A 25,115-nucleotide genomic window follows, 5' to 3' on the forward strand; every position below is an offset into this window, starting at 1 on the left:
CATTTCTGCAACAACTGTAGTATCTAACATTAAATCACTAAATTTTAAAAGTCAGCTCGATTTTTCAGAACTTGAAAGTAACTCTCACTGAGGTTATCAAATCATATATCTTTTTCTACTTGAAAAGGTTAAATGTTACGGAGTATTTCTATAAGCATTTACATACCAAACAGTAAATGTCTGCAAGCAGCTTACCCTGAGCTAAGCTTAAAACTATATAGCTTCCTAAAATACCACTCATGTGGGGTGGGAGAGGGGAGGGAACTCAACCCTTTTAAACTGAAGGCTGATTCCAACAGAGGCAAGAAAAAAAAATCTATCAAGTTTATTAGAATGAGTCTATTATTCATTCTGATTGTACACAGTAGTACAACCTTTAAATTAAGGTGGCAATAGCGTATTTATAACTGTTCTGAAAGAGAGCTTGAAGAAGAAAATCATCACTTGTATTTGTGTTTTTCCACAGCACTGTAGTTACGATGGACTAGTGACACTAGCACTGTCTTGTAGAAAACTATGTTGACAATGACTTCAGGTTCATCTTGCTTCAAATTAAAGCATAAAACCTAAGCATTTGAAAATAAATGCTAAGAGAAGAGAAACCTTTCACCAGAATATTTGGTCAGTTCCAAAATTCTTTTGAAAACATTTCTTAGAAAACATCCTAGAAAGTAAACACATTTATGAACTAGGCTAGGTATCAAAGATTTTTTTTTCCTTTACTGTTAGACAGAATAAAAGCTACTATGCCTTTTCCCTCTTTTTTAAAAGCAAAAGGCATACAGTCTGAACTGAAAACAAAACAAATTTCTCAAAATCAAAAAGAGAGATGAGGGCTGCATGCTGAGTGTCCACTGGCATACAACCCATGAAGCAACTACTTTCTCTGCACAAGTAGTTAATTCATTACACACCTACTGTAGAGCAAATACTGACTTCATCTGCAATATTCCTAATTCCACCAACTAAACTCTCAAATGTGAAGTGCAGATTTAGCAAGTTAGTTGTCTGTAGGTCACAGGTAGTGAGCTTCTCAGTTAGTGCTGTGTAATCTAGAAAGTGATGGCCCCAAAAGGAAGTGCCAGCTGCATTATAAGCAAACCATCACTTCCACTTTTGTGCTGGCTTAAGTGATCACATACCCGCACAGCAGGCTTGATCAGAAGCCTGACCTGGCAGCCCACCCCCAAGGTCTTCTCCTTGACCCAAACTGCCCTGTGACTGAACAGGCTCAAGAGCCAAGAGGGAGACAACAGTGAGAATATCCTCCTAGTAACAACACACAAGTTCAGCTAAACCCACTGTGATGGTGAAGGCCTTAGACAACGACCTTATGATTTAATCAACTAGAAAATAATATGGCAAATAGCTTCCTGCCTCAAGTTGCTATATCATGTGCCTTTTTAAAAAAAAATAACAATGAAATCTGCCTTTCAAAAAGGTGAATTTGTTCAGTCTTGCAACAGTCCCATTTCTGTAACTCTCTGACATACCTTGCTATTAATCAGTCGCTAATTAGATGGAGCCATGAGAGCTCAAGTACAGTTCAATGTGGTCAGAGGAATTAGTCTATGTGCTTCTCAAAAAAGTTCCTTAAAGCAACTAAAAAGATCTACTTTGTCAAAAACTAATGTTTAAGATATGTTGGAAGTTTTGTTTGCAAGTTTAACAGCAATTTAACAGAATGTTTCATCATTTTTCCCCATTGTAGTTCCTTTATGTAACTGTAGAAAAATCTCAGATAACAAGAGTTAGGAATAGAAAAATAGACAGTAATAAAACTTTAATAAGTAGAAGGATCATCTTAGGACTTAGGCTATAGGACCTCAAGTTTATTTCCAAAGGACAACTCATTTCCCTCCACAAGAGGGATTTCTATTTCCTAATCTGCATTATCAGTGATTGGTTTCAAAGAAAATAAGTGTTTACTCTCAGAGTGAATATTCAAATCTCTCTCTCTTTTTTTTTTGACATTATTCATCTTGTTTATCTTAGTTAAATCTTGCAATTTCACCTTGTTTTCCAATTCATTAAGCCACATGTATCTGAAGCTGTGGTAACCTCCTGTCTTAGCACATGAGCACAACCCAGATGTGCATCTTAAACCATTGTTATTTTGGTGTATACCTGAAATTCAGACTTGGATTTTGTTTGCTTTAGTGTCTCAATACCTTAGTCACATAACTGGAGTTTATTCAACATATTTTGATTCTTATTAACCAATCCTGTTATCTTCAAAGCAACATGCATTACTATTCCTTCATGATGTGAATTCAGAGGGTGTGGGGAATGGACACATGAGCACAAGTGCGTTTGTATCAGTGCCTCAGTCAGCTGTTGGCTAGAGAACTCATTCTCTCATAAATTTCTAAAGCTTTGCCTCTGTACAGCATGTCATTGCAACGGGTTTTAAAATACAGACAGCCCTTCAAGCCCAAATGACACTTTCAGTTGTATTTATTCTGCTTGTGAAAAGGAAAAATAGACAAAAACTACTTCAGAATATCTCCTTTGAAGTTTATTTCCTGTGAAACTTGTTTAAACTATTTATCTCAGGGTGCAATCTTAGAAGAGCTAATGTGAAAAAACACACACACACTACTACAAGGTAAAGAGAACACATTGCTTTTTAATTGATTTACTTGATTACTTTTAGTTTCATACTTGCAAGAAAAAATATTTATATGACAGGGAAGAAAGGATAGAGAGCAATTTAGAGACAAGATAATATTATCTGATTATCATATTACACGATTCATCTCATACTCGCTACTTGTTTCCTGTTTCAGTTAGGGTTTGATAGCCTCAGAGACCTCAGGGCAATATACAGAGAAAAGAAAAGAAAATACAGAATGAGTAATATTTTTTCCTAGTTTTGTCCAATCCAAGAGTAAAAAGCTACAGAAAATAGGTCTTCAGAGAACATAAGCACTGAAGATGCAACTGAACTACTATTATAATTTTGTTTCCGAGTAGTTAACTAAGAGCCTTTTCAGTATCTTGGAAGCTGTGATCTTCCAGTGGTATTCAGGTACATGTCAGAGGCTATTGCTAAAGGGCTGCTGTCTTAGCCTTACCACCGTCCTTCAGTGTTAGCACATGAAGTGTATTAGTACTCATGTAAGAATGCAGTGAACTAAAATAGATTATGAAGGTTTAACAAAAAATCCCTACACATACAACACCCTTCCATCCCCCAAAAACACACACCACCCTATGCCCTCCCTCCCCACCCCCAACAACAATCCCCACACTCCACACCTAGTCTTCAGAAGAGATCTAATGATTAGGTGTTTTTTTTAAAAAAAAAAAAAAAAAGCCGATTCAGCTTCCTGATCCAGCTCACCATACAGCTGCACAGACTGTCAGCATATGGGAAGCATCAGGAACAGAGACAAACAACTGTCTCTTTCAGCAGCAGTCTACACCTAGATCACCTTAAATTGACCACAAAACTTTAGCCTACTTCCTTTACTATAAGGGTAAGTGTCAGACATACACTAGACTTACAGTACAACATAAGCTAATTTCTTCACTTTTCAGCCATTTAACTGTTGTTTGGTACTTTGTTACTAGGAAGGAGGTGGTTACAAATTGCTGAAGTAGTTTATGAAATATCAACACATACTCTAGAGAATCCATCAGTTTCTTGGGATCAACAGGAGGTGGATAAACTATTTCCTCAATGTGTTTCCGATTGCAATATGCGTATGCGGTCGAAACATGCATGAACACTTCTAGATACTTCATTCGTTGGGCCAAGAAGAGGAGCTGTTGTGTGGCAATCACATTTAACTGAACAGCATCTCTGTTGATTAAACAGAAATTCGATTAGCAGAAATAAAAAAAAAAGGAAAGTAAAAAGTAGTAAATGGTCAACTCATTCCTAATGCCTCACTGATTAATACATAGAGTAAGAATATTCCTTATTAAAAAAATTAATAAAGTCGTAGACAGTGTCCTAACCTTTTGCTTGGAGCTATATGCTCCAGTCTTAACCTAAAACTTCTCTTAATATTCAGGATAATTCTTCTAAATTTCACTCTGTTCTTACTTTCATCTTTAGGCTCCCTTACAGGCAGGGAAAGGGAATGAATCACTGAACTCCTCAGCTTACTCCTCAATCCTACTCCAATAAAATGTTCTACCCAAGATGAGAAGGAAATAAATGCAGTAAGACATCTGGTCACCACAAAATAGGTGGGTCCAAAGTTTTAACTATAAGTTTGAACTTCCTAACTTGAGTGAGGTTATTGTCTGAGAGGGAAGGCTTGGAGGGCTAATAAATTAGATGACTGGCAACATCTTGCAAGATAGCACAAAGCTTAACAGTACAAACGCCTAATGGGAAAGAAGAAAATAAGAATGAGCAAGAACCTCAGCTTCCTCACTCCAAGTTGCAAACTCTTCATTGAGAGTCCTCAAGGAAATTGCACAGGGGTAAGTATATATTTATAATTTCTATCACATCAGAACATAGCTTACTGAACAAGTATTACAGATGATTTTATACAATTCAGACATTCTCTCCAGCTTACAACCTATTATGGGCTGAAGTCTTGTTGCAGACAGTGCAAAAACCAACTTAAGTTTCAAGAATACTGCTAAATACAGCTTTATCAAGATCTTTGCCATGAAGTGTTACATTAACATTTCTCATTTCTCCACAAAAACTACCAACAGTTTCTCAAAGTCATTTCCCCAAATCAGGTATTTATTCCATGTTTCAACACTAAAGCAAGTGCCAAAAGTGAATATAAGAATTCTTACATCCTCTCTCTTACTTTCACTAGTCCTTTTCCTATCATTTCATTAACAGAATTTCTGTACAAGATGAAAGTTATTCAACTTTGCTTAGTCTTCATCTTTCTCATCCATTTCTCTCTATTCCCTCCAATGCAAACTTCTATTCCTCTCACCGAAGAATTTTCTGAAGACATGGAGAAATCCCAGAATATTCACTTTCTTGTTAGATCATCAGGTAAAAAGATCAAGCACTAGAGCTTTCCTCAACACATAGCTTTGCTGAAGTTATCCCCATTGGAAACACATATTCACTTTCCATGAAGGAGAGCTGAAGGAATGGTTTATGTTCCCTCTTACACAAGGGGGAAAAGACTCTAATATAACTAGTAAGCACACTGCATACAGTTAGAGCTTATTTACATCCTTGCCAGCCATCCAAGGAATTACAGCAACATATGAGGATGGGAAGACTCAGAAAAACAAAGCGTTCCTGAACTAGCATCATACAAGTCTGTCCTCAACAGTTGCATGTATAGGCACACACAGCCTAGAGCAAAGTACAATGACCATTTACTTAGTCTGAATGACAATAATCCATTTGCCTTTTTGTCTAAGGGTTTAAGATACGAATTTTTGATGCTGGACAGTGTAAACCTAACCTTTGGCAAAGCAATCTTAAATAGGCCTCCGAAGACCACCTATGAAAGGCAAATGGAAACCTAATAGCTCAAGTCAAGTTTCATGTAGGGAAAAAGATTAATACATTGGGGGGGGGGGGGAGGAGAACCATGAAATTGACCAAATATCATACAGTACATGAAGGAGCCTAACAGAAAGGCTGAATATTGACAAGAACCATGCAGACACTTGATTTCTCTCTTCCTTCTGCAGACCACTGGTTAACCAAATTAGCACAAATTTAGTACATACAGAATTTCAGACTCACCTTAGTGTTTCATTGAATCTGATTGTAGCAGCACAATGAAATATAATATTAATGCATTCTATAAGCTTCTCCTTGATCGGTTCACTAAGATCCAGTTCAGGCTGTGTAAGTTCACTTGTAATTACTACTATTTTTGCTTTGAAGTCTGGCTGCTCCTCTCTCAACCTGTCAAAGAGCTGTCAGAAAACAGAACTAAAAATTCAAACTAATAGCCAGTGAAAATACAATACAAGCTTCAGGTAAGCAAAGAAAACAAAACACATACACATTTTCTGCCTATAGGAAGTTAGATATCCTTATTTCTCAAGATAACCAATAGCAGTTAGAAAACCACACTTAGAATCTTATAAAAGCATGTTACTAACTCCACATGAACATATTTAGTAGGAAACTGCACACTTGATGCCAAGCAGAACAAGTATTGCATGCATTGCAAAGGAAGCTATAAAACTTCAGTTTGCAATTAAAAATTTGCTAACATCTATCCTTAAAACCAGATTTCTCTTACAATGTCTAGTAGAGACCATTCTTTCTTTAGACAACAGGACTTAAAGCATTTTTAACTAGTGAACTAAATATTATTATCTCTTGTTCTTTCAAGATGAAAAAAAGAGAATAGTCCGCCCATTTCTTAAGGTATATAATGTCCCCCTAAATTCTTGTAGGATTCATGATATTTTTAGGTTTAGAAAGCTTTTATCAAACTTAAAAAATATATTAGAATTAATAAATACTATCTTGGACTTGAGTGAGCTTTGGGGAACAAAAGAACAAAACAAGAAAACCCCCATAAACATCAGACACCTATCTCTCTGGCCAGTAAAATAAACAGAATTAAAGGCTGCTCACTGTGCTGGAACATCTGATAAATCTTACCAAGCTGACATTCACCTCTTTTAGTAAAAAAAATTCCACCCACAGCTGAGTTCATTCTCTTGATTTTATTAACTGGATTCTAACCATATAGGGCTTAATACACACAACTCAATCATTAATATGCAAGCTTTTGGGGGGTGGGGGCAGAAGAATAGTGCTGTAGGAATAAAGTGCACTTGAAAGTGTCACCAGAGCAGACCCCTCCACAATTAAGCCAGTATCACAACTGCTTCAACGTAAGTCTATTAGAATACATTAAAAATCACAGCAGTACTCTTCTTTTCTCTTCTACTTAAGTGTGTGGTTATACTGAGGGAAAATAGTTAAAAGCCATTTCCTCACAGCATCAAAAGAAACCAACTCATTTTCTACTATAAATTAACTTAAAGGTGCAGTTTCATGGCTGTCTTAAGGCAGTCTAAGCTTATACAACTCCCAAACAGATTGGTCTCATCTCCTAACTTCCTTGTCATCTTGTTGCTTCTCTTGCACTGGCAATAGTAACTAGCCCAAGTCTGTGAGAACTTCCTGGTCCAGCTGAAAGATACTTTTGTATTTTTTTTGTATAGATTTTTATATAGATTTTTTAGCTTGATTGTGAGCTAATACAACTCACTGTGTGACCACCTAGGTAGCAGTGGTAACACTACAGTAAGAACATGGGATATGCCCAGTAGCAGACATCTTTGACTTCCCAGGCATGAGATTGCACCTTAAGTGGCCAGGTTACCAATACAGCGTTTAATGCCTTTACAGTTCTTAGTTCATGCAGTACAGCTACTGGTACTTACCTAAGGGCAGGAAGACTTATTATTTTGAAAGTGACCTACTATGATTTTATATTTGGAATGACAGTGTCAGCCTCTAAGAACATGTAAAACTGAAGCTACTGCCCTCTAATTGTATTAAGATGCGTGATGTGCATTATAAAATACAAGCAGTCCCATAGATAAAGCACTAAATAATAAAATAAAACACCTAAAAGAACACATCTGGTATTTTTAATGTTAGATATCTGCTTCTGCACCCTTTCACGTCCACAGACATATATTCTTGGCACAATCTTGAACTAGCAGTGACACAAGTACAAAGTAGGAAGTTCAAATAGCTAGACCACAAGTGATGGGCATGCTGAACTACCACAACAATTAGATGTCTCAAATCCAATGGAAGTAGAAAATCCATTTTTTTTTGCTATTGGCAGCTCAGTTTTGCTCTTAACCCTCACTTTCACCCATTTAGATTTTAAACTCTTCAAGAAACAGAGTATCTAAACATCTGCAGTATGTTTATTGTGCCAGTCAAAATGGTCCGAAGTTACTGACAGGGCCCTCCTCACAGCAGGACACATTAAGACAACAGATCCCACTAAATACTTTCATACTACTTTGGAGTCATCTTGACCAAGTTAATGCTAGTTAAACAATATACTTTCAACCTAATTTGTCTAAACACATGATAAAGTCAGAACAAATACCTTGATTCAGCTGTGTCTCTACACAGAGATGCAGCAGCACTCACTTTATGTTCTTATTCTAGAGACTAAAATGTAGGACTATCTCAAGCAGTATTTTTGCTTATCAAAAAAGGATTCATCTTTTGGACTTGTTCCAGCAATAAATGGTTAGCCAGGCTCATAAAACACTTTGGATTATAACACCTCAAGGCCTAGTATAGACTTTAAGCAGAAAGTTTGGGTCTTGTAAATTTAAGAGCCTCTTACAACACATGAGCTTCCCAAAAGCAACACTGAGGCCTAAGCCTCAGTCAGGTTCTGTTAGTTCACACTACTAGCTGTTTTCCCACCTGCCTGAATATTCCCCACCTTTTATTTGAGTAATGATCTTATCAACATCTGTAAGTACCTTAAGGGAGGGTGTCAAGGGGACGGGGACAAACTCTTTTCAGTTATCCCATGCGACATGACAAGAGGCAATGGGCACAAACTGAACCACAGGAAGTTCTGCCTGAACATGAGGGGGAATTTCTTCACTGTGAGAGTGACAGAGCCCTGGACCAGGCTGCCCAGAGAGGTTGTGGAGTCTCCTTCTCTGGAGATCTTCAAGGCCCTTCTGGATGCAACCCTGTCTAACACGCTCTAGGTGACCCTGTTGAGCAGGGAGGTTGGACTAGATGATCTCCAGAGGTCCCTTCCAACCTTACTGATTCTATGATTCTAATAGTGTATACAGAAAGTGAAGCGAGAAACTCCCCCTTTCCCCCCAAGGGTTTAGTTTAGCCTGAACATATATTTGTTTTAAGGAGTGAAGAATTGACAAACTCATGTAAATATGAAGGAAAGAATCTGTGGATGGATCTTAAAACTGAACCCCAAATGCAACTCTTTCTGCTGAATGCTATAGCAAGGCACTGGCATGCAAGCAGACGCTTTTGAGCAATGAGCAAGAGTTTTGACATGAGTCAGTTTATTTAAGGACAAACCTACCCTCATGTCTGCTGTGACTTCAACTTAGAGTTGCAAGGAAATTCAGTTCCCTGCTTCAAAAGGTTTGCCTTTCCCATCTTAAATGCCTTTATACATTATTTTTATTGAGTGCCTTTAATAACCTTCTAAGCACACACCTTGTGGAGCCTACATTGCATCTGAACACAGATTTCCAAAGTTTGGACTGCCAATGCCTACATCCCACAAGAGTGCTAGACATGGGTATGCCTAAACAAATTCTGCCTCGAAGTTTTGCTACAAATCCCTCCTCTCACTTTCTTCACATTATAAATGGGATACTCTGTACAGCATACATCTACTGAACGTTGTACTATTCATGTACTGATGGACAGTTCTGCATTTATTAAGAATTCCCAACTTAGCCTAAACTCTAAAGTAAATAAGTCTTTTCAGGAGTAAAGTACCCCACCCATGCACCAAGACCAATATGTAATCAGCTAGGTGTAGCCTGCAATAGAAAAATCATTTAGATATCTAGTTTGATACTTCCAGAACAAAGAATGTCAGTGCTTTGCCTTTGTTGTCACAGGCTTACAGGGATGTGGATGACTAATAGAAATTTGTAGTAGAATCTATTAAGGAAACATATCCGTCCTGTTCAAACATAACCTATTTAAATAGCCTGTTGAAATCAGATCAGATCTCCTTGATTGCTGGTAGATGTGACAGTGTTTTCCAGAAGAAAGAAGTGCTGATCCTCATTTTATAGACAAGAAAATAAGGCAAGGCACAAAGAAAAGTGACTTGCTTAAGATCAAAGCAGGCCAGTAGTCAAGTCAGTTTCACAATTCAGGCCTTAACTCAGTCCACACATCCTCCTGCTCTCGATTATACAGTCTCTTAACAAGTCGTCAGATATTGGACTTTTCAATACATTATAGCTAAACACCTTCCTGAGCTAAATAAAGGATAACTTTCTGCTACTGGCTTTCCTATATGAGTAACATTGACAGGTCTTAGCTTTCAATTTCTGTTAGAACAAAATGCATTGAAAAACAGTAATTTGCTTTAAATGAACTAAAGTTGTCTTCATAATGAAATGGAAACAAAAGATGGATCAAAATGCATTTCATGAGCATATGACACATACCTTACAGCTGGTTATTTCCTCTATTCGTGCTTCAGGTGTCTGCCCTGCTTTGTGTCTCACCAATACATACACTGCTTTCACTTTAGGACAAGATCTGAGCAGCTTTTCCAGAAGTACTTTCCCCATGAAGCCAGTAGCTCCTGTCAGGAGGACATTCTTTCCTTCATAGTATTCAGGAATGGAAACCATTGTGACCTTAACAGAAGTAACAAAAAGTAATATATTAAAACTTCCTTATCTTCTACAAATCTGAAATCCTAAATAAACTGTACAGACGCGAACATTCAATTTCATACTGAAAAGATGTGCTTACTTGTCATTTTTACCTACAGCTAATACTTAAGTATACCTCCCCACAGCCCAAACATTCCAAGGAATCTTATGGAGTCACTATACTCAAACAAGCTCTTATTACAGTTTGGTAATTGTAAACTGCTTCTATAACAGTGTTTTACTTTTAAGGAGTTCGACCTCCACCTAGCCTAGGAAAATAGCTGAACTTTTGGTGTATTTTATCTCCAAGTGCATGGTCCTTTAATACTGTAAGACTAGATGGGTGCTCCATGTAGCCTGTAGTCATATATTAAAATATAATCACAAGTGGAGGCTTCAAATATGTTGACTGAAAACAGGGAGCCAGACCTTTGCCAATTGCCAGCCCTGGAATTTTTCCCTGTGTCAGCAAATCCCCTGATAGTGCTGGGCAGAGTCTTCCTATGAAGGATGGATGCCAGGCCACAGAAAAGGTGAAGTTAGCAGACTGGTGTTGGAACTACTGTGTTCACATTGATAACAAAAGCTATACTTTCAACAAATAATATAGATTTGCCATGTTTTCACCAAATGACTCCCCAAAAAAAATTCCTCCCAACAAGATGTGCTCTTAGAACTATCACAAAAACTGAAGACTTGCTAGTCACAAATATTCTCTCTAATGAAATGAAGGGGTAGGGATGGTAATGGAAACCCAGCAGACTGCTCGAAAACACTGTAGGCTTTGCTTCAGTTTAAAAAGTTAATTTAGCTATGAGAATTATTAATCCTTTCCCCTCCCCCAGTTAACTGTTTGGAGACTATGACTAGTCCTAGATACTGATAATAATAATACCACCAGAAATTGGAGAATTATATCCACTCTTAGAAAGTTCTATTTTTCCCCACTAATGCTGTCTTTGGAACGTGACCTTAACAACCTCTGGAACTCAAACTGTGCCTTGGGCTAATTACAAGCTATTTTATGATGTCTGATATACCAGTGTCTTCACCACACCCCACTAAAACAGCTTCCTTTTACCACAAAAGGCTATATAACAGATGTCTATATTCACACCTTGGTTTACTAATCTTCAAGTTCTCTTAGCAAAACAACAAACTTACATAGTACAAGTTTAATTGTACAAGATACACATGCATACACAACCATTACAATCAAAAAACTACCAAAGAGACAGAGAGCACATTTGCATGACTCCATAAAGGCACTGCACTCAAAAAAAGCTAAGTCGCCTTGAAGGTAGATGAAGACTTAACTTAAACAAGAATTACAACACTGAACTGGTAAAAAGGATGAGAGCCTTTCTGCGCCTTTTATCCAAGAATACAGGAAAATAACTTCTATATAGAAGTACTTAGTTGTTTGAGACAGCAGGCTATTACAAGCAGAAACTTACCATGGAATATACAAGAGCTGTTCTATGCTAGGATTCACATTGCTATTCACTACTTTTTGCCCAAAAGGCTAAAAAAAATTTTGAACACTTGCCTAGAACTCAGGTATCTTTGGTATTAAAGGCTCTATGATACTCTTTTCCTACGCTCCTATAATGATGAAGTCTCTGAACAAGCTTGCTACAGTTACTTGCTAAAAATGAGTTGTTGCCTTCACAAACTTCAGTTTTAAAAGTCTAGATACAAAGTCTCATGCATTGTTGTCCCATATGCCAAATCTTATTTTGATTCCCTGCTTTCACAAGGACAGCTCCTGCACTTACTGGTGAAGCATCTAAAAAGCCTGTCAGTGGGCTACAGTAGCGAGTTTGAAATAAAACAAGAGCTGCAATTTCCACAGGCCAAAGTACAATCATCCAAAATCATTCCTTTGAAAGTTAGATCAGTTCAGTAGCAGTAGCTTCTTCCCATTCACCTCTTTCAGTTTTGCCATATACTTACAAACCTTTAAAACCAAGGAAATAAACCAAGGAAGGCAAGATAAAACTAGCAAGATACAGCTAGCTCATACAAGTCATTTTTTCTATTCAATGTAAAATACAGGCCTGTTGCCTTTACTGCTGCTCTCACAAGAACAAAGAGGACTCATTGTGATTTCAAACACGCCCTCCCCTTAACTCTAGTTTTTGCACATACTATTAAATTCTATTTCCTCCTAAAAAAATTCCACGCTTGCTCCCATGCATAAAATAAGTCTTCCTTCTGTTTCTTCAAGGAGGACAGAAGACTCATGCAACTATTATTATAACAAAACTGAATTTTAAGGACAAAGTCGGTACAGCTCCCACAGGATCTTTTTAACAAATTATCTGTGCCAATACATACTGGGACTGCGAGTGAATTGCCTAGAAACACCAAAACTGAAGTAAGGGTAAAGACATTTACAAAATCTAGGGGTAAATGAAAAAATGTTAATGCAAGTAATCAGCCCATGGTCTGCCCTACTAACTCTACATGCCAGTTAACACAGGAGTTGCCAACAATGCTAACTTCAGGCTCAAGAGGGAATTACCACATGCGTGTAATTATATTAGTTGTGTTACTGTCTAAAGTTCTTTAAGGAAGCAAGTTACTTGAGAACATGTTCATTGTATAAACAAAACAAAAAACAAGAAAGCCACCCACCCACACCATCCTAATAAAAATCACCCAGTTAAAAAAAATTTGTTCCCAATGCAACTTCAGTTTGCCTCTAACCCATAACAAGGAGCAGGTCCAAAAAGGTATCTACCTTGCAAGACAACATAGTAGAATCAAATCTGGCATTTAGCACTGGAGTGTCAGCAGTCTTTTAATGTAGTTTTAGAATACAATAACTTGCATATTTGTAATAGCTGAATTGTATCTATTAACCAGCTTTACATTTTTGTACTACTTAACAGCTACCTCTTCATATATGCAGCTGGATATTCCTAGCAAACACAATGTTTTCTGAAGTGCACCATGGAACATCCAAATTCCTACATAGTAGCTATTCTTAGAGCTAATAGGTAATAACAGATAAGGAAAAGAGAATCACAGAAGGATTGGAAGGGACCTCTGGAGATCATCTAGTCCAACCCTCCTGCTCAAGCAAGGTCACCTAGAGCATATTCCCAAGGATTGTGTCCAAACAGCTTTTCAATATCTCAACGAAAGGAGAGTCTACAACTTCTCTGGGTAGCCTGTTTCAGCGCTCTGTTACCCTCACAGTAAAGAGGTTTCTCTCATGTTCAGATAGAACTTCTTGTGTTTCAGTTGTGCCCCTTGCCTCTCATCCTGTCACTGGGCACCACTGAAAATGAGTCTGGCTCCATCCTTTCTACACCCTCCCTTCAGATACTTACACATACTAATAAGATCTCCCCTCAGCCTTCTCTTCTCCAGGCTGAAGTCCCCCCCAAAAAATCTGAGAGTTCAAAAGATCTAGTAAAAACATTCTCTAATGGGTTCTTGTTCTAGAACAGAGATGAGAAAAGTTTCTGGACAACTTGTATCACTGGTATTTGCCACCTTCAGTCACACAGGAAAGAAAAAAACAGTAGTTTTCTGTTGTCTAGTAAAAGCTTCTGTCAGAGAAGCTATAGAGAAACTGATGTCAGAATAACTCTGAATTCAGTTTCAGGGCTAAACCAATGGTAACACTTTTAAGATATTGCTCATCTGAAAGGTGCTCATCTTCGATATGCTCAGAAGTTCTGAGCATTTCAGTAAAAGTGAAAGAAAAAAAGGAAAATGGACAGGCTGGCCTCTCCCCCTCCTTTCAGGATCCAAGCCAACATTCTCCATCTTCTGGCGTTCAAGGCAGAGCAAGTGCTATTATGGAGCACACAACAGCAGCTCTGTTTGCCTTCAGAGCTGCTGCAGCAACATTTAACTCATTGCTTTAAACACACTGAGGTCTCCATGACTCTCAAGACAAGCACAATAAGCCCACATTCCGTTTTTAACATGAAAAAGACCATTTCTCAAGTTTGTCCAAACAGATCAAGATGCTTAAAGATTTGCTTTCTGAGCATCAAGAAAGCCTGAAATAAGCTAGAATTCCAATGAATGTTAAATCCAGCAATTAGTGAGGGGGTGCACATATGTCCTTGTTCAAGATTAGATAGCCTTTTTTCTACTGTATCACTGACAAACCCTACGTCAGCAAAATCCTCCTTCCAAATTCAGTCATAATGAGACTATCCAATCACTGGAAATAGAAAACGTGCACTTCCCAACCTCTGAAGCATCAACAGAAGAACCACTAGAAGTGCTGCAAAATAGAGCCTGACAAATTAATTTCCCTCTTACCCCTGCCAACTTAAACCTAGTACTAATGGCAGTACAGCAGGAAAAGGTCTAAAACTAAGGTGGAAAAAACATTTTATGTATAGTCAGAAATTAAGCCCATCCAGATATCAGGCCTGAATGCACTTGCACATTTTACAAGTAAAATCTGCATCACCGAACAACTTCACAGAAGGTGAAGTCCCTCATACAGAGCTTAAACTACTGCATTGCAATGATGCTATAACAAGCCAGGATTAAAGAGAAAAAAAAAAAAAGAAAGAAAGAAAGGGGAAAAAAAAAATCAAAGAACTAGATTTGGGCAGCAAGGAAGTAATATTTAACTCATCTGAACAAGGTTATTGTCAGCAAGACAAGCCTGGGTCATATCATGGTATCATGTCTTATTTCATCTGGTGCCTTGTTTCCACAAAAGTAAATCAATGAATGCTATCAGCAGAATGTCCACATTTTCAACAGCCACAAGGGTCAACGATCTACCTTATTTGGACAATACCTATCCAGCATATCACTAAAGGAGGACAGCATGTTTGTCTTCACGGTCCAAGGTTATATCTATTGAGAAACCTTATCTGTGAAAGATACCTGTTGTAGAAGATGAGAGTAGAGACTGATATGATAGAACAGAGTATTTCCTGTTATGAACTGGTTTTGGTGCAAATTAACCTAAAATGTACCTATTCCAAACTTACAGTCATGTAGATAATTTGGGATTCTTCCCACAACTAACAAGACAAACTACAAACTTATCCATGTTTTAGACTTATTATTAACATTTTTATCTATTCTCTGCAAGGTCATTTCTTTACTAGCTATAAGCCACAGTATCCAGTAGGATAAGCCTGCCAAGAAAATACAACACATCTCTAAGAGCAAGAAGACACACTGTCAGCTTTAGAAGCTGATTAGAACAACTAAGTTTTGAAGAACTATCAAGATGGGTCCACTAATGTAATAATAATTAGTCAGTCTTTAGCTTACACCAGATTACAAACATCTCACTACGTAGTTTCCAGACTAATAACTGGATGGGGTTCAGGGTAAGCTATTTCATCTATACCAGCATTTCTTTATTGACAATCTTGATAAAATACATGAAATGCAACCAAACTGTATCAGCTTGAAAGAGTATATGTACATGGTCATAACTGCAGTAAGATGTCCATGCAGTACAGCAAACTTGGGGCTGACACTCAGCAATAGGTATATTGGAAAATTTTCAAACTACAATACTAGATGCTTCAAACTAGTTATATCCTTCAGTCTCTAATAAGTTCAAAGAGACTAACCGATCACTAACAGAATGATTTGTCTACTTTGAATCATTTACCTATTCAAATACAACAACTGTTAAAAATAATTAATATAGTTAGGTCAACGTTTAGGTAAAGTGTACAGCCTGATATCCATAAATAAAAGTCTCACTTTTAAAATTCCTCATTCTTAAGTACAGAATGATGTTATATAATGAAAGCTTTTCTTGAGCTGTACACTATTCAAGTTGCAATCTTCCTGGATATACTACTATCTTTGGCAGTATACACATTTGAGTTAAGGAGCATTAAACTGATTTAGGTGAAACTTAAAACAGCTTACCGTTACAAACAAGTAATACCGCAAGATGAGTTGCAATTTTGATCCTGCTAATGATTACTGTGTGGTCATGGTTTAGTTGATTAGAACTCATTTCATTTTAAAGCAGTTGAATGAATATTGTGCTTGTTTAGTGTCATTGTCATCTTAAAATATATAACTGCATTACAGCATTTTGATTTAAAAAGTTACATCAGAATTTGAAGTAGTTCTGTAGCTTCATTAAAGATAACAATGACACCAAACAAGTACTTTTTAAAGCAGCTGAATGAATACTGAAGTGAATTCTGATCAACTAAACCATGACCATATAATAATTATTAGTGGGATCAAAACTACAACTCATCAGTTTTCATTCTAGCAAAAGCTCCAAACAGATTTGCTATTTGAAAATATACTTGTAAAAATACTTGAAAGTCAGGGCTGGGCCCAGAGTCACAAGGTCTTTAACTTGCTCCTTTCCTTTAGTTTTACTGGGGTGAGCCTGACCTCCACATGGGCCAAGAGGAATGGCTCTTTTAGGAGCAGTAAACTTCGCCATTAGAGGTATTTGATGTATGTGGTTCGCATGCACTTTCACATGCCTTCTTTCAGCCAAAATTCTGATTTTACTATAGATTTGTACTCACTTATGCCTCTATTCAGAGAGTATTCTGTACCAGCTGACTTAAAATGAGTTTTGAGCAGTACTGTTTAACAGAGCACTAGACAGCCCCACGCTTTGCTGTAATTACATTTTTTATTGTAAAGCCCTCCTTTTTTTAAAGTCCTTCTTTTTTTTTTTTTTTTTTTTTTTTTTAAATGAGGTTTCTATGAGCTGGTATAGTGCAATCAAGTAAGATTTTGACTATCACTTCATAATTAAATTATATTTGTAAATTGATGTTTTTCTGAATTGATCTATTTGTTGTGCTTAGTCTTCAAGTGCATGTTGAAAGAAAATCTGTTTTGACACACACAATCTCATTTCCCTAGGGTTGCACAAGAAGAGCAGAAAGCTCAGAAGTTAAGCTATTAGAATAACATATAACACATAAAAGAATAAAAGCATTTACCGTACTCCATCTCCAGTTTATGGGGAATCACGTTTCTAATACTTAAATCCAGATTGCTTTCAAACAAATTTTAGGAAAGCAAAGAATAAAAGATTTATGGTTCACTGAAGAGGATGACTGTTCCAAATCTTGTGATCTAAGCTACCTAAAGAACTACAAGATAAAAATCTCAGCGTTTACATGGAAGATGCATAAATCATGGCTCTTTCACCTGTAACCACTGAAAGAAAATGGAAAATCTATGCGAGGAACCCATGCACATCAAGAGACAGTAACACTACCTCACAAATTAACTACAACAGGAACTGCTGAAGCCACAGGATTGCTCAGTTCTCATTCACTGCATCAAAAAAGGAAGGGGGGGGAGCAACGCAGCTAAAGATGTCAATTTAGCCTTCGTACAGAGTATGCTGTTACCCAGTTCAGACTATTGGCAGGAAAAGCCTACATTTTGCAGAGTTCTCTTTTACAAATAGATATCAAGATATCTTCAATATATTTCAAAATACCAAAGATACTGGTATTCAATATATTTGAAGATACTCAAAATATTTGGAAATACCAAATAGCAGATGGGAGTGGGGGGGGGGGAAGCAAGGGGCTCACGTGTGAAACGTAGTCTTGTAAAAGACTAATTCAAGCAATTAAAACCTAGATTCACATTCTTGATCTCAAACAGGATAAGGATGATCAACCCAAATTTGCATTCCCAATTACATCCCGTTCAAAGCTCTAGGACAAAAAAAAATCAAAAATAAAAAAAAATAGCTAGCCCTTTTTTTAGAATTGCCTTGAAGCTTGTGAGTAAAGTTTATTAAGAATTTTGGCTGCAAATGCTATAATTAAAACCTCTTATTCCTTGCTTATTTAAAATTACATATTATGGAGTTAGAATACTTGAACTACAGTTTACAACAAACCTTGCACCAAGAATTTGAAATCCCAGGAATTTAATACTTCCAGATTCCTTCCATACCTTCCCACAGTTTTACAATTAAAAAAAATACTGAAGAACAAACACCATATAGTCAGCCTTGCTGATCATCTGAGCTCCTCTTGACTGAAACAGCTTCAGACAGTTTAAGATAGATGTACAGGAACAGCATAGTGCCTTATCTAATAGATAAATGACAATGTTTAGTGCTAGTTTATTAACTTTACTTCTGTAAGAAAATTCTCTGGTGCCATTGACCATGCTTCACCAAATCTTGTCTTCTTCTAGTGCTGTTGTAGTAAAGAACACTCATAATTCATCAACAGTGAGTATGCTTGCTGATTGCAGAATAGTTCTAAGAGAGTTAAGATTTCAGAAGTCTCCATTAAAATTAGACAAGTTCTCCATAACTGTAATAAAGCATTCAATTTCTTAATGTCAAAAGTGAGCCACTTTGAAGTTAGTCTACAAAACAGTAGTCAAGTAGTACATCATTTTAGCATAGTGCAATTCAATAGTTTTCCAATGCAAGTCAGTGAAGTTTCCCTCATGTTCCTACAAAAATTTTTAAAAGAATTCTCATTCTGAAATCTAAAATAACTCATTATTCATCTGACAACTGTCAGTTTGTATTTAAAGCCTAAACACAATATTCCATAAGTTTAGCTTTGCTTTTTCCAGAGATGCAGAAAAAATCCTGTCAGAAAATCAGAAGCCCTGTTTCCATAACTTCTACATCTTTAAAAAAAATAACTTAAACATATGTATTTATAGCAACTTCTGCTAATAAACTGCTGGCCTGTCCTACAACCAACACGAATAACAACCAACACAATCAAAAAGGATGCAAGAAGTTTCTCTCTCTCCTTCTCAGGACCGTTTATATTTGACAAGAGGGTAGAAAAACAGACTAGAGGAGCTGAAGAGCACGGAGATGCTAGGAAGTTCTACAAGTTGTTTAAAATAATGGTATTTCCACTCAGTTATGAAGTGTGGGCACCAGGTCACAGATTGCAAAAGTGGCCAGGGAAGAAGGGAACAAAAATTGTAGCCTGCTACAAGACAGATAGATATTACAAATATTTTAATATCTAAATGATTCACTTCAGTTTTAATTACCTTTAAAACAGTTATTAAAATATCAAAAGCTTTCATACTGCTCAGTTACTAAAACTATTAAACTACTAACTAAAGTAGGTTACATGAAATTACAGGTTTGTATTTCCATGGGACTCACACAGCAACACAGTGTAATTCTGCAATTAGCCACACTTCAGCTAAGCATCATGCCAAAAAGTCGTTCTGTAGAAGCACACGGCTCCAGCTCCACAAGGATTCAGGCTCTTCCCAGAGTCAGGGGCTGCTGCACATACTACTGAGCTACCAGGGCTCAAGCTACCACTCCTGTCACGCGCGGGCTCACTGCACAGAGACTCCTATTTGAAGGAATGGACAATTTTAGCTGTCTCCCTCATACATTTTTTCCTGACGGGGAGAGAAACTTGTGCCTCTTCCTCATTACGCTGTTCCTCGCACTAGTCACAGCTCCAGAAGGGCTCCGAGGAAGGGGAACTGCCGCGGCGAGAGGCCTAGGCGAGGGCGGGAGGGGAGCAGCCCGCAGAAGAGGGGGCGCCGCGGAGCTGCTCGCGAGATGCGCCTCCAGCGCCGCGCCAGAGGCCGGGGGAGGCTGCTCGCCGCGCCGGCACGGCTTGGCGCCGCGGGCCTCACCCACGCGAGAGCGCAGCCCGGCGCTGCCCACGCAGCCTCCCGCACCACTGTCGGGTCTTCCCCCGCCTCCTTCTCAATGACCGCTCTCGGCAACCAGCTCCTCAGCGCGGCCTCGCGCCCCGGCCTGGCCGCCCCCGCCGCGCCTCAGGGCTCCCGCCTTCAGCGCCCGCCGCGGCCTCCGCCCCCCGCCGCCGCGCAGGGATGGAGCAGCTCAGCCTGCGGCGCCCCCGCGCCCACCCCCGGCGGCGCCTACCTGCTGCGGGCGGCGGACCCCGCCGCGCCTGGCTGCCGCGCTCTCCCGCACAGGCACCGCCGCGAGCGGCCTGACCAGCGGGCCTAAAAGCGCCGCTCCCGTTGGCTGCTGCGCGCGCGCTGCCCGCCCGCCTATTGGCTGCGCTCCGCGCCGCTCTGAGGGACGGGGGCGCCGGGGGTTGGCGGCTTCCCGGAGCCCCACCCAGTGCCGCGGCCCGGCGGGGGGGGGGAGGGAGACGCCCCTCACCGGCGCCGCCGCGAGGGTCCTCCCGCCTCCGCTGCGGCCGTTACGGCGCCCGGGCACCCCCGCCAGCGGCCGCGCCCCGCCAACGGCCGCGCCCCGCCAACGGCCGCGCTCGCGCGGCGCGCCCTGCCCCGCCGCGCCCTCCGCGCCCGCGGCCTCCCCCACGCCCCCGGCCCGCGTGGCATCGCGCGGCGGCCTCGCCGCTCGCTCTCCCAGCTGCGGAGGCGACACAGTACAGCGGGACGGGCTCTGTCACGGCCTCCATCATCACGGCTTGCAGAACAGCCCCAGCGGCTGCCCCAGGCCTCTGCCGCCGCCGCGCCGCATCCTGCGCATCCACCATCGCGGGATCGGCCGCACGGGCTGCTCCATCACAGCGCGGCGCCGTCGGAGTGGGGCAGCGCCGTCACGGCTCGACACTGCCCCGCAGGCATCACCCGAGGAACCGACCGTGCCTGCTCGAGCCTCTGCCGCGCTTCGCATCGCACTTGTACAAAACAGGGGCCACCCTCCTGTCATATGTACGTACACGGGTATCATTCCTGTATGTCGTGTTACAGAGATACCCAGCAACTTGCGACATGTCACAGGGATTGCGCTGGTTTCTGTGAAGTTTCTAGAAGTTCAATAAATTGAGAAAATAAGACAAATTTGGTTGACTTCAGTGCAATGTCAGTAATACCAGCATACTCTTGGTAAACAGGTGATACCTGTGGTGCAAATACCATTGCCTAACAGTTATCTCACCACTTGTTACCAAATATCACTAGGCTCAAAGGAACATGCCGTGATGCTGTGCCCTGTTGCCATACGCCATTTATTTCACAACTAAATATTGCACATATGGACCTGCATCAGGCTGTAAAATGTCAGACCTATATAATCTTAGCAAGGAATCTTAATTCAGATGAGGGTGCATATACATTATTACACGAGCACTGTTGTTTACGTTGATTATGTTATTGCATATTACTTATCCAGTCCATACAAATCTGAGCTGTGCTCACAGCTATTCAGCTTAGAGCAGCTATTCAGGAGTTATTTTCTTCTCATTGTGGTATGTGTATTTCATGGCTTACTCCATACTAGTTAAAAGTTACTCTGAATAGGAAATTATTATTTTTTTCACAGAATATTTAGAATCACATAATTCTAAATTCACTATCCTAACTGTTAGTGGACAGTTTTTCAGACAATACATTATTTCTCAGAAAATACGAAAATCAAGTAAATCAGGCAGTGCAAAGATTCCAGTCTAAAACACCCACATCCCTGCTGATCTCACTAGATCTCACTACTCCATTAGCCCCTGTCCAGGTGTTGTTGACGACCTCTCTATGAGAGAGTTGGGCAGTAGGAGGGGAAAAAATCACAGAATCACAGAATGGTTGAGGTCGGAAGGGATGTCTGGAGATCATCTAGTCCAACTCCCCTCCTCAAGCTAGGTCATCTAGAGCATGTTAGACAGGATCGTGTCCAGGTGGGTTTTGAATATCTCCAGAGAAGGAGACTCCACAGCCTCTCTGGGCAACCTGTTCCAGTGCTCTGTCAGTCCCACAGTAAAATTCTTCTTTATATTCAGGTGCAACTTCCTGTGGTTCAGTTTGTGCCCACTGCCTCTTGTCCGGTCACTTGGCACTACTGAAAAGAGACCAGCCCCATCCTCTTGACACCCTCCCTTAAGGTAACTGCTAACTACAGGCCTCCAGCCAGACTCTGCAGCTCTGATGACAGCCCTCTGAGCTCTGCCTTTCAGCCAGTTCTCAATCCACCTCACTGTGCACTCCTCTAACTCACATTTCCTGAGCTTACCTAGGAGGATGTTATGGGAGACAGTGTCAAAAACCTTGCTGAAGTCAAGGTACACAACGTCCACTGCTCTCCCCTCATCTACCCAGCCAGTCATTCCATCCTAGGGGGCTATCAGATTGGTTAAGTATGATTTCCCCTTGGTGAATCCATGCTGACTACTCCTGATCACCTTCTTTTCCTCCACGTGCTTAGAGATGACATCCAGAATGAGCTGTTCCATCCCCTTTCCAGGGATGGAGGTGAAGCTGACCGGCCTATAGTTGCCTGGGATCTCTTGCCCTTTTTGAAGACAGTAGTGACATTGGCTTTCTTCCAGTCCTCAGGCACCTCTCTCTCCTGTTCTCCACGACCTTTCAAAGACGATGGAGATTGGCCTAGCAGTAACATCTACCAGCGCCCTCAGTACTCGGTATGGGAAGATAGTGACGAAAACACATCAGAGTGGGGAGGAAGGGGGAACTGCACCATCACACCACTAAATTTACGAGTAAATTACCTCTATGCCACGACCAGCAAAGTGACCTAAGAGGCTACGTCTCCTGTGAAGTCTCTTGTGGATCTCTACAGGTTGGCAATGCAGAAGGGCAAGAAACCAAGGCATCTTAGAGGGAGGAGAAGGCGATCAGAGAAACGGGTAAGCTAGGGAAAGGGGAAGAGATCCCCACAGGAATGTGGGATTAGGAACAGGAACCCAAAGCAATGCTGGAAGGCATACACTCCTCCACATTTTCCTGTGTAGCAACCAATGTGAAGAAACAGGTACGTGAGCTGCCAGCTTGGTTGTGTGCTCCCATCTGAAGATCTCTTCAAGCTCTCTGACACAGATATAAGTCTGCCATCTATCCATAAAACGTAATTATCATTCTTGTTCTTCTAGAATGCTGATTTTGTTCTTTCAAAGTTAGTGAGGCAACAGATCTCTGAAATACAGCAGCTGTTGCAAGGTTCGTAACCATCTGATACTGTCATTGGGTACTTCTGCTACACAGGAAACATGTTTTTCTATTGACACAGATTCACAGGGAGTATCAATTTCTCAAGGCCTCAGGTTGCATTTCTCTGAATTTTCTGGGGAGTGGAAGGGTAGTGGTTAACAATATTTATCAACAAATGAAGTAAGCAGGTAATAGTTTTGAAATACTTATTTGCCAGCTGCTTTACTAGTACTAACAGTTCTCACCCCATTTTACCTCTGGTGGTACACTTGCAAAAAAAGACAGCTTGAGGATTCTGCCTTATTATGTAAGAAATTAATTTATTAACCAAAAATTACTTCTATATTGAACTCTTAGAAAAGTTAGTCTCCAAAGCTATTTTGGAGGCTGCCTCTAAAATGCTTTGAATGCTGAGGCTGAAACTTCTGTTACACAAATGCTGTGAATGACTGTGACCTGCTCTACATTTTGTGATGTCTTTGATTCCTTTTCTGGGAGATGTGATTATACTTTTACTGCCAAAAGTGTCACTGAGAGATAAACACCTCACTAAGAAATTCCAGGTGGATTACAAACTTACCATGTACTCTAGTGCCAAAATCTTAATTACATCCAAGGATCAAGTGTAACTACCTTTATCTTTATGCAGGAGATGAACACGATCATGGAAAATAGCACAATCAGCTTACAGCACTGATGGACACCTGGTCAGCCCACAGCAACAAGTTGCCCCATTCTTGGCCTTTCATCTTCATCTTCCGAAATGTTTAAGATATTTAATAAACTTTTGTCCAGTTATCTGATCTGATGAACTCTCATCTGCCCAGCTGACTTGAAAACGTTATTTCAAATATTCACTACTTCAGCTGAGACTGTAGGTTTTTGTCCTCTTTGCAGATCTCCACCACAGCACAGCAGTGTTCCTCAGATCAAAACATGTCTTTGGCCTGTCAGAACAGGGTAAGTGCAGAGTCTGGTGCCAGTAGGATTTATACTAGGAGACTAATTTTGCAAAATGGGTGGCTGAACACCAGTGTTGTGACATGATACTGTCTTTTCAGAAAGCAGAAGAGGAGAAAGGTGTATAGAAAAGCCACCAGGCATGGAGGTGAAGAACTATACAATTGCCTATGGAAGATTTCCTTTATCTTCAGTGCGAATCTTTGAATGGGATGAAGAAAAATACAAGCTTTATCTCACATCTACACTGCCAGTATACATGTGCTATAGCCATAACTCTTAGCAAAGATTCTTTATTCTTCATCAAAGTTTTCAGGATGGCATAACATGTAGAGAACCAGATAAACCAAAACGTCAGCTTCAAACTCACAGCAAATCACAAGTTCAACAGATGAATGAGAACAAGATTCCTGCTAAAGCTAACAGGTTAACAAACATATTAAAGCTTGGACAAATACAAATCCTACCTTAGGAAGCTATGTCATTACATAACAAATGTTATGTTGAAAAGTAACTGCTATTGTGAAATGGTTACTCTACCAGCATTCCTGGCCAGAGCCTGGAAACTATCCCTAAATGATACAGCAGCAACTACAGCAGCAGGAAGAAGAAAAGGATCAGTGTGGGACATGCCCATTTTCTGGCTCTTAGGTGTAGTCCCAGTATCCATTCTGAGGTTCTCAACTTTCTTCCCACATCTCTAAGAGCAACTATAGAATTTCCTGTGAAACATTAAGTGGTATGATCTTGAAAGTGATTAGAAAGTAAACATTAGAAAAACAGTGGTAGGAATGGGAGAGATCACCTTCAGAAATTGCAGAACTTGCTGCAGTGCTTGTTTCTTTGTATAGAGCCACAAGTTAGCAACAGTAAAAAAAAGATAGAAAAGGCCCGTGAACACTGAGCGTAAGATTAATATTTGCAATTAACTCATCTGTGACATTATTTTTTGTCTGAGTTTTACTTAACACTACCAG

General features: G+C 39.9%; 1 protein-coding gene across 1 annotated transcript in view; it reads right to left on the bottom strand.

Annotated features, from left to right (window-relative positions):
* Positions 1 to 20,259, bottom strand: part of FAR1 (fatty acyl-CoA reductase 1) — a 39,449-nt gene extending 19,190 nt beyond the window's left edge. The window contains exons 1-4 of the mRNA XM_062577640.1: positions 20,189 to 20,259; positions 10,126 to 10,320; positions 5,693 to 5,868; positions 3,629 to 3,808 (exon numbers count right to left, since the gene is read on the bottom strand). Of these exons, the coding sequence (XP_062433624.1) occupies positions 3,629 to 3,808; positions 5,693 to 5,868; positions 10,126 to 10,314 (545 nt within the window). The 5' untranslated portion in view covers positions 10,315 to 10,320; positions 20,189 to 20,259. The remainder of the gene's footprint in view (positions 1 to 3,628; positions 3,809 to 5,692; positions 5,869 to 10,125; positions 10,321 to 20,188) is intronic.
* Positions 20,260 to 25,115: the final 4,856 nt, after the last annotated feature.

This window comes from Rhea pennata, chromosome 5, assembly GCF_028389875.1.
Source record: "Rhea pennata isolate bPtePen1 chromosome 5, bPtePen1.pri, whole genome shotgun sequence".
Taxonomy (NCBI): Eukaryota; Metazoa; Chordata; class Aves; order Rheiformes; family Rheidae; genus Rhea; species Rhea pennata.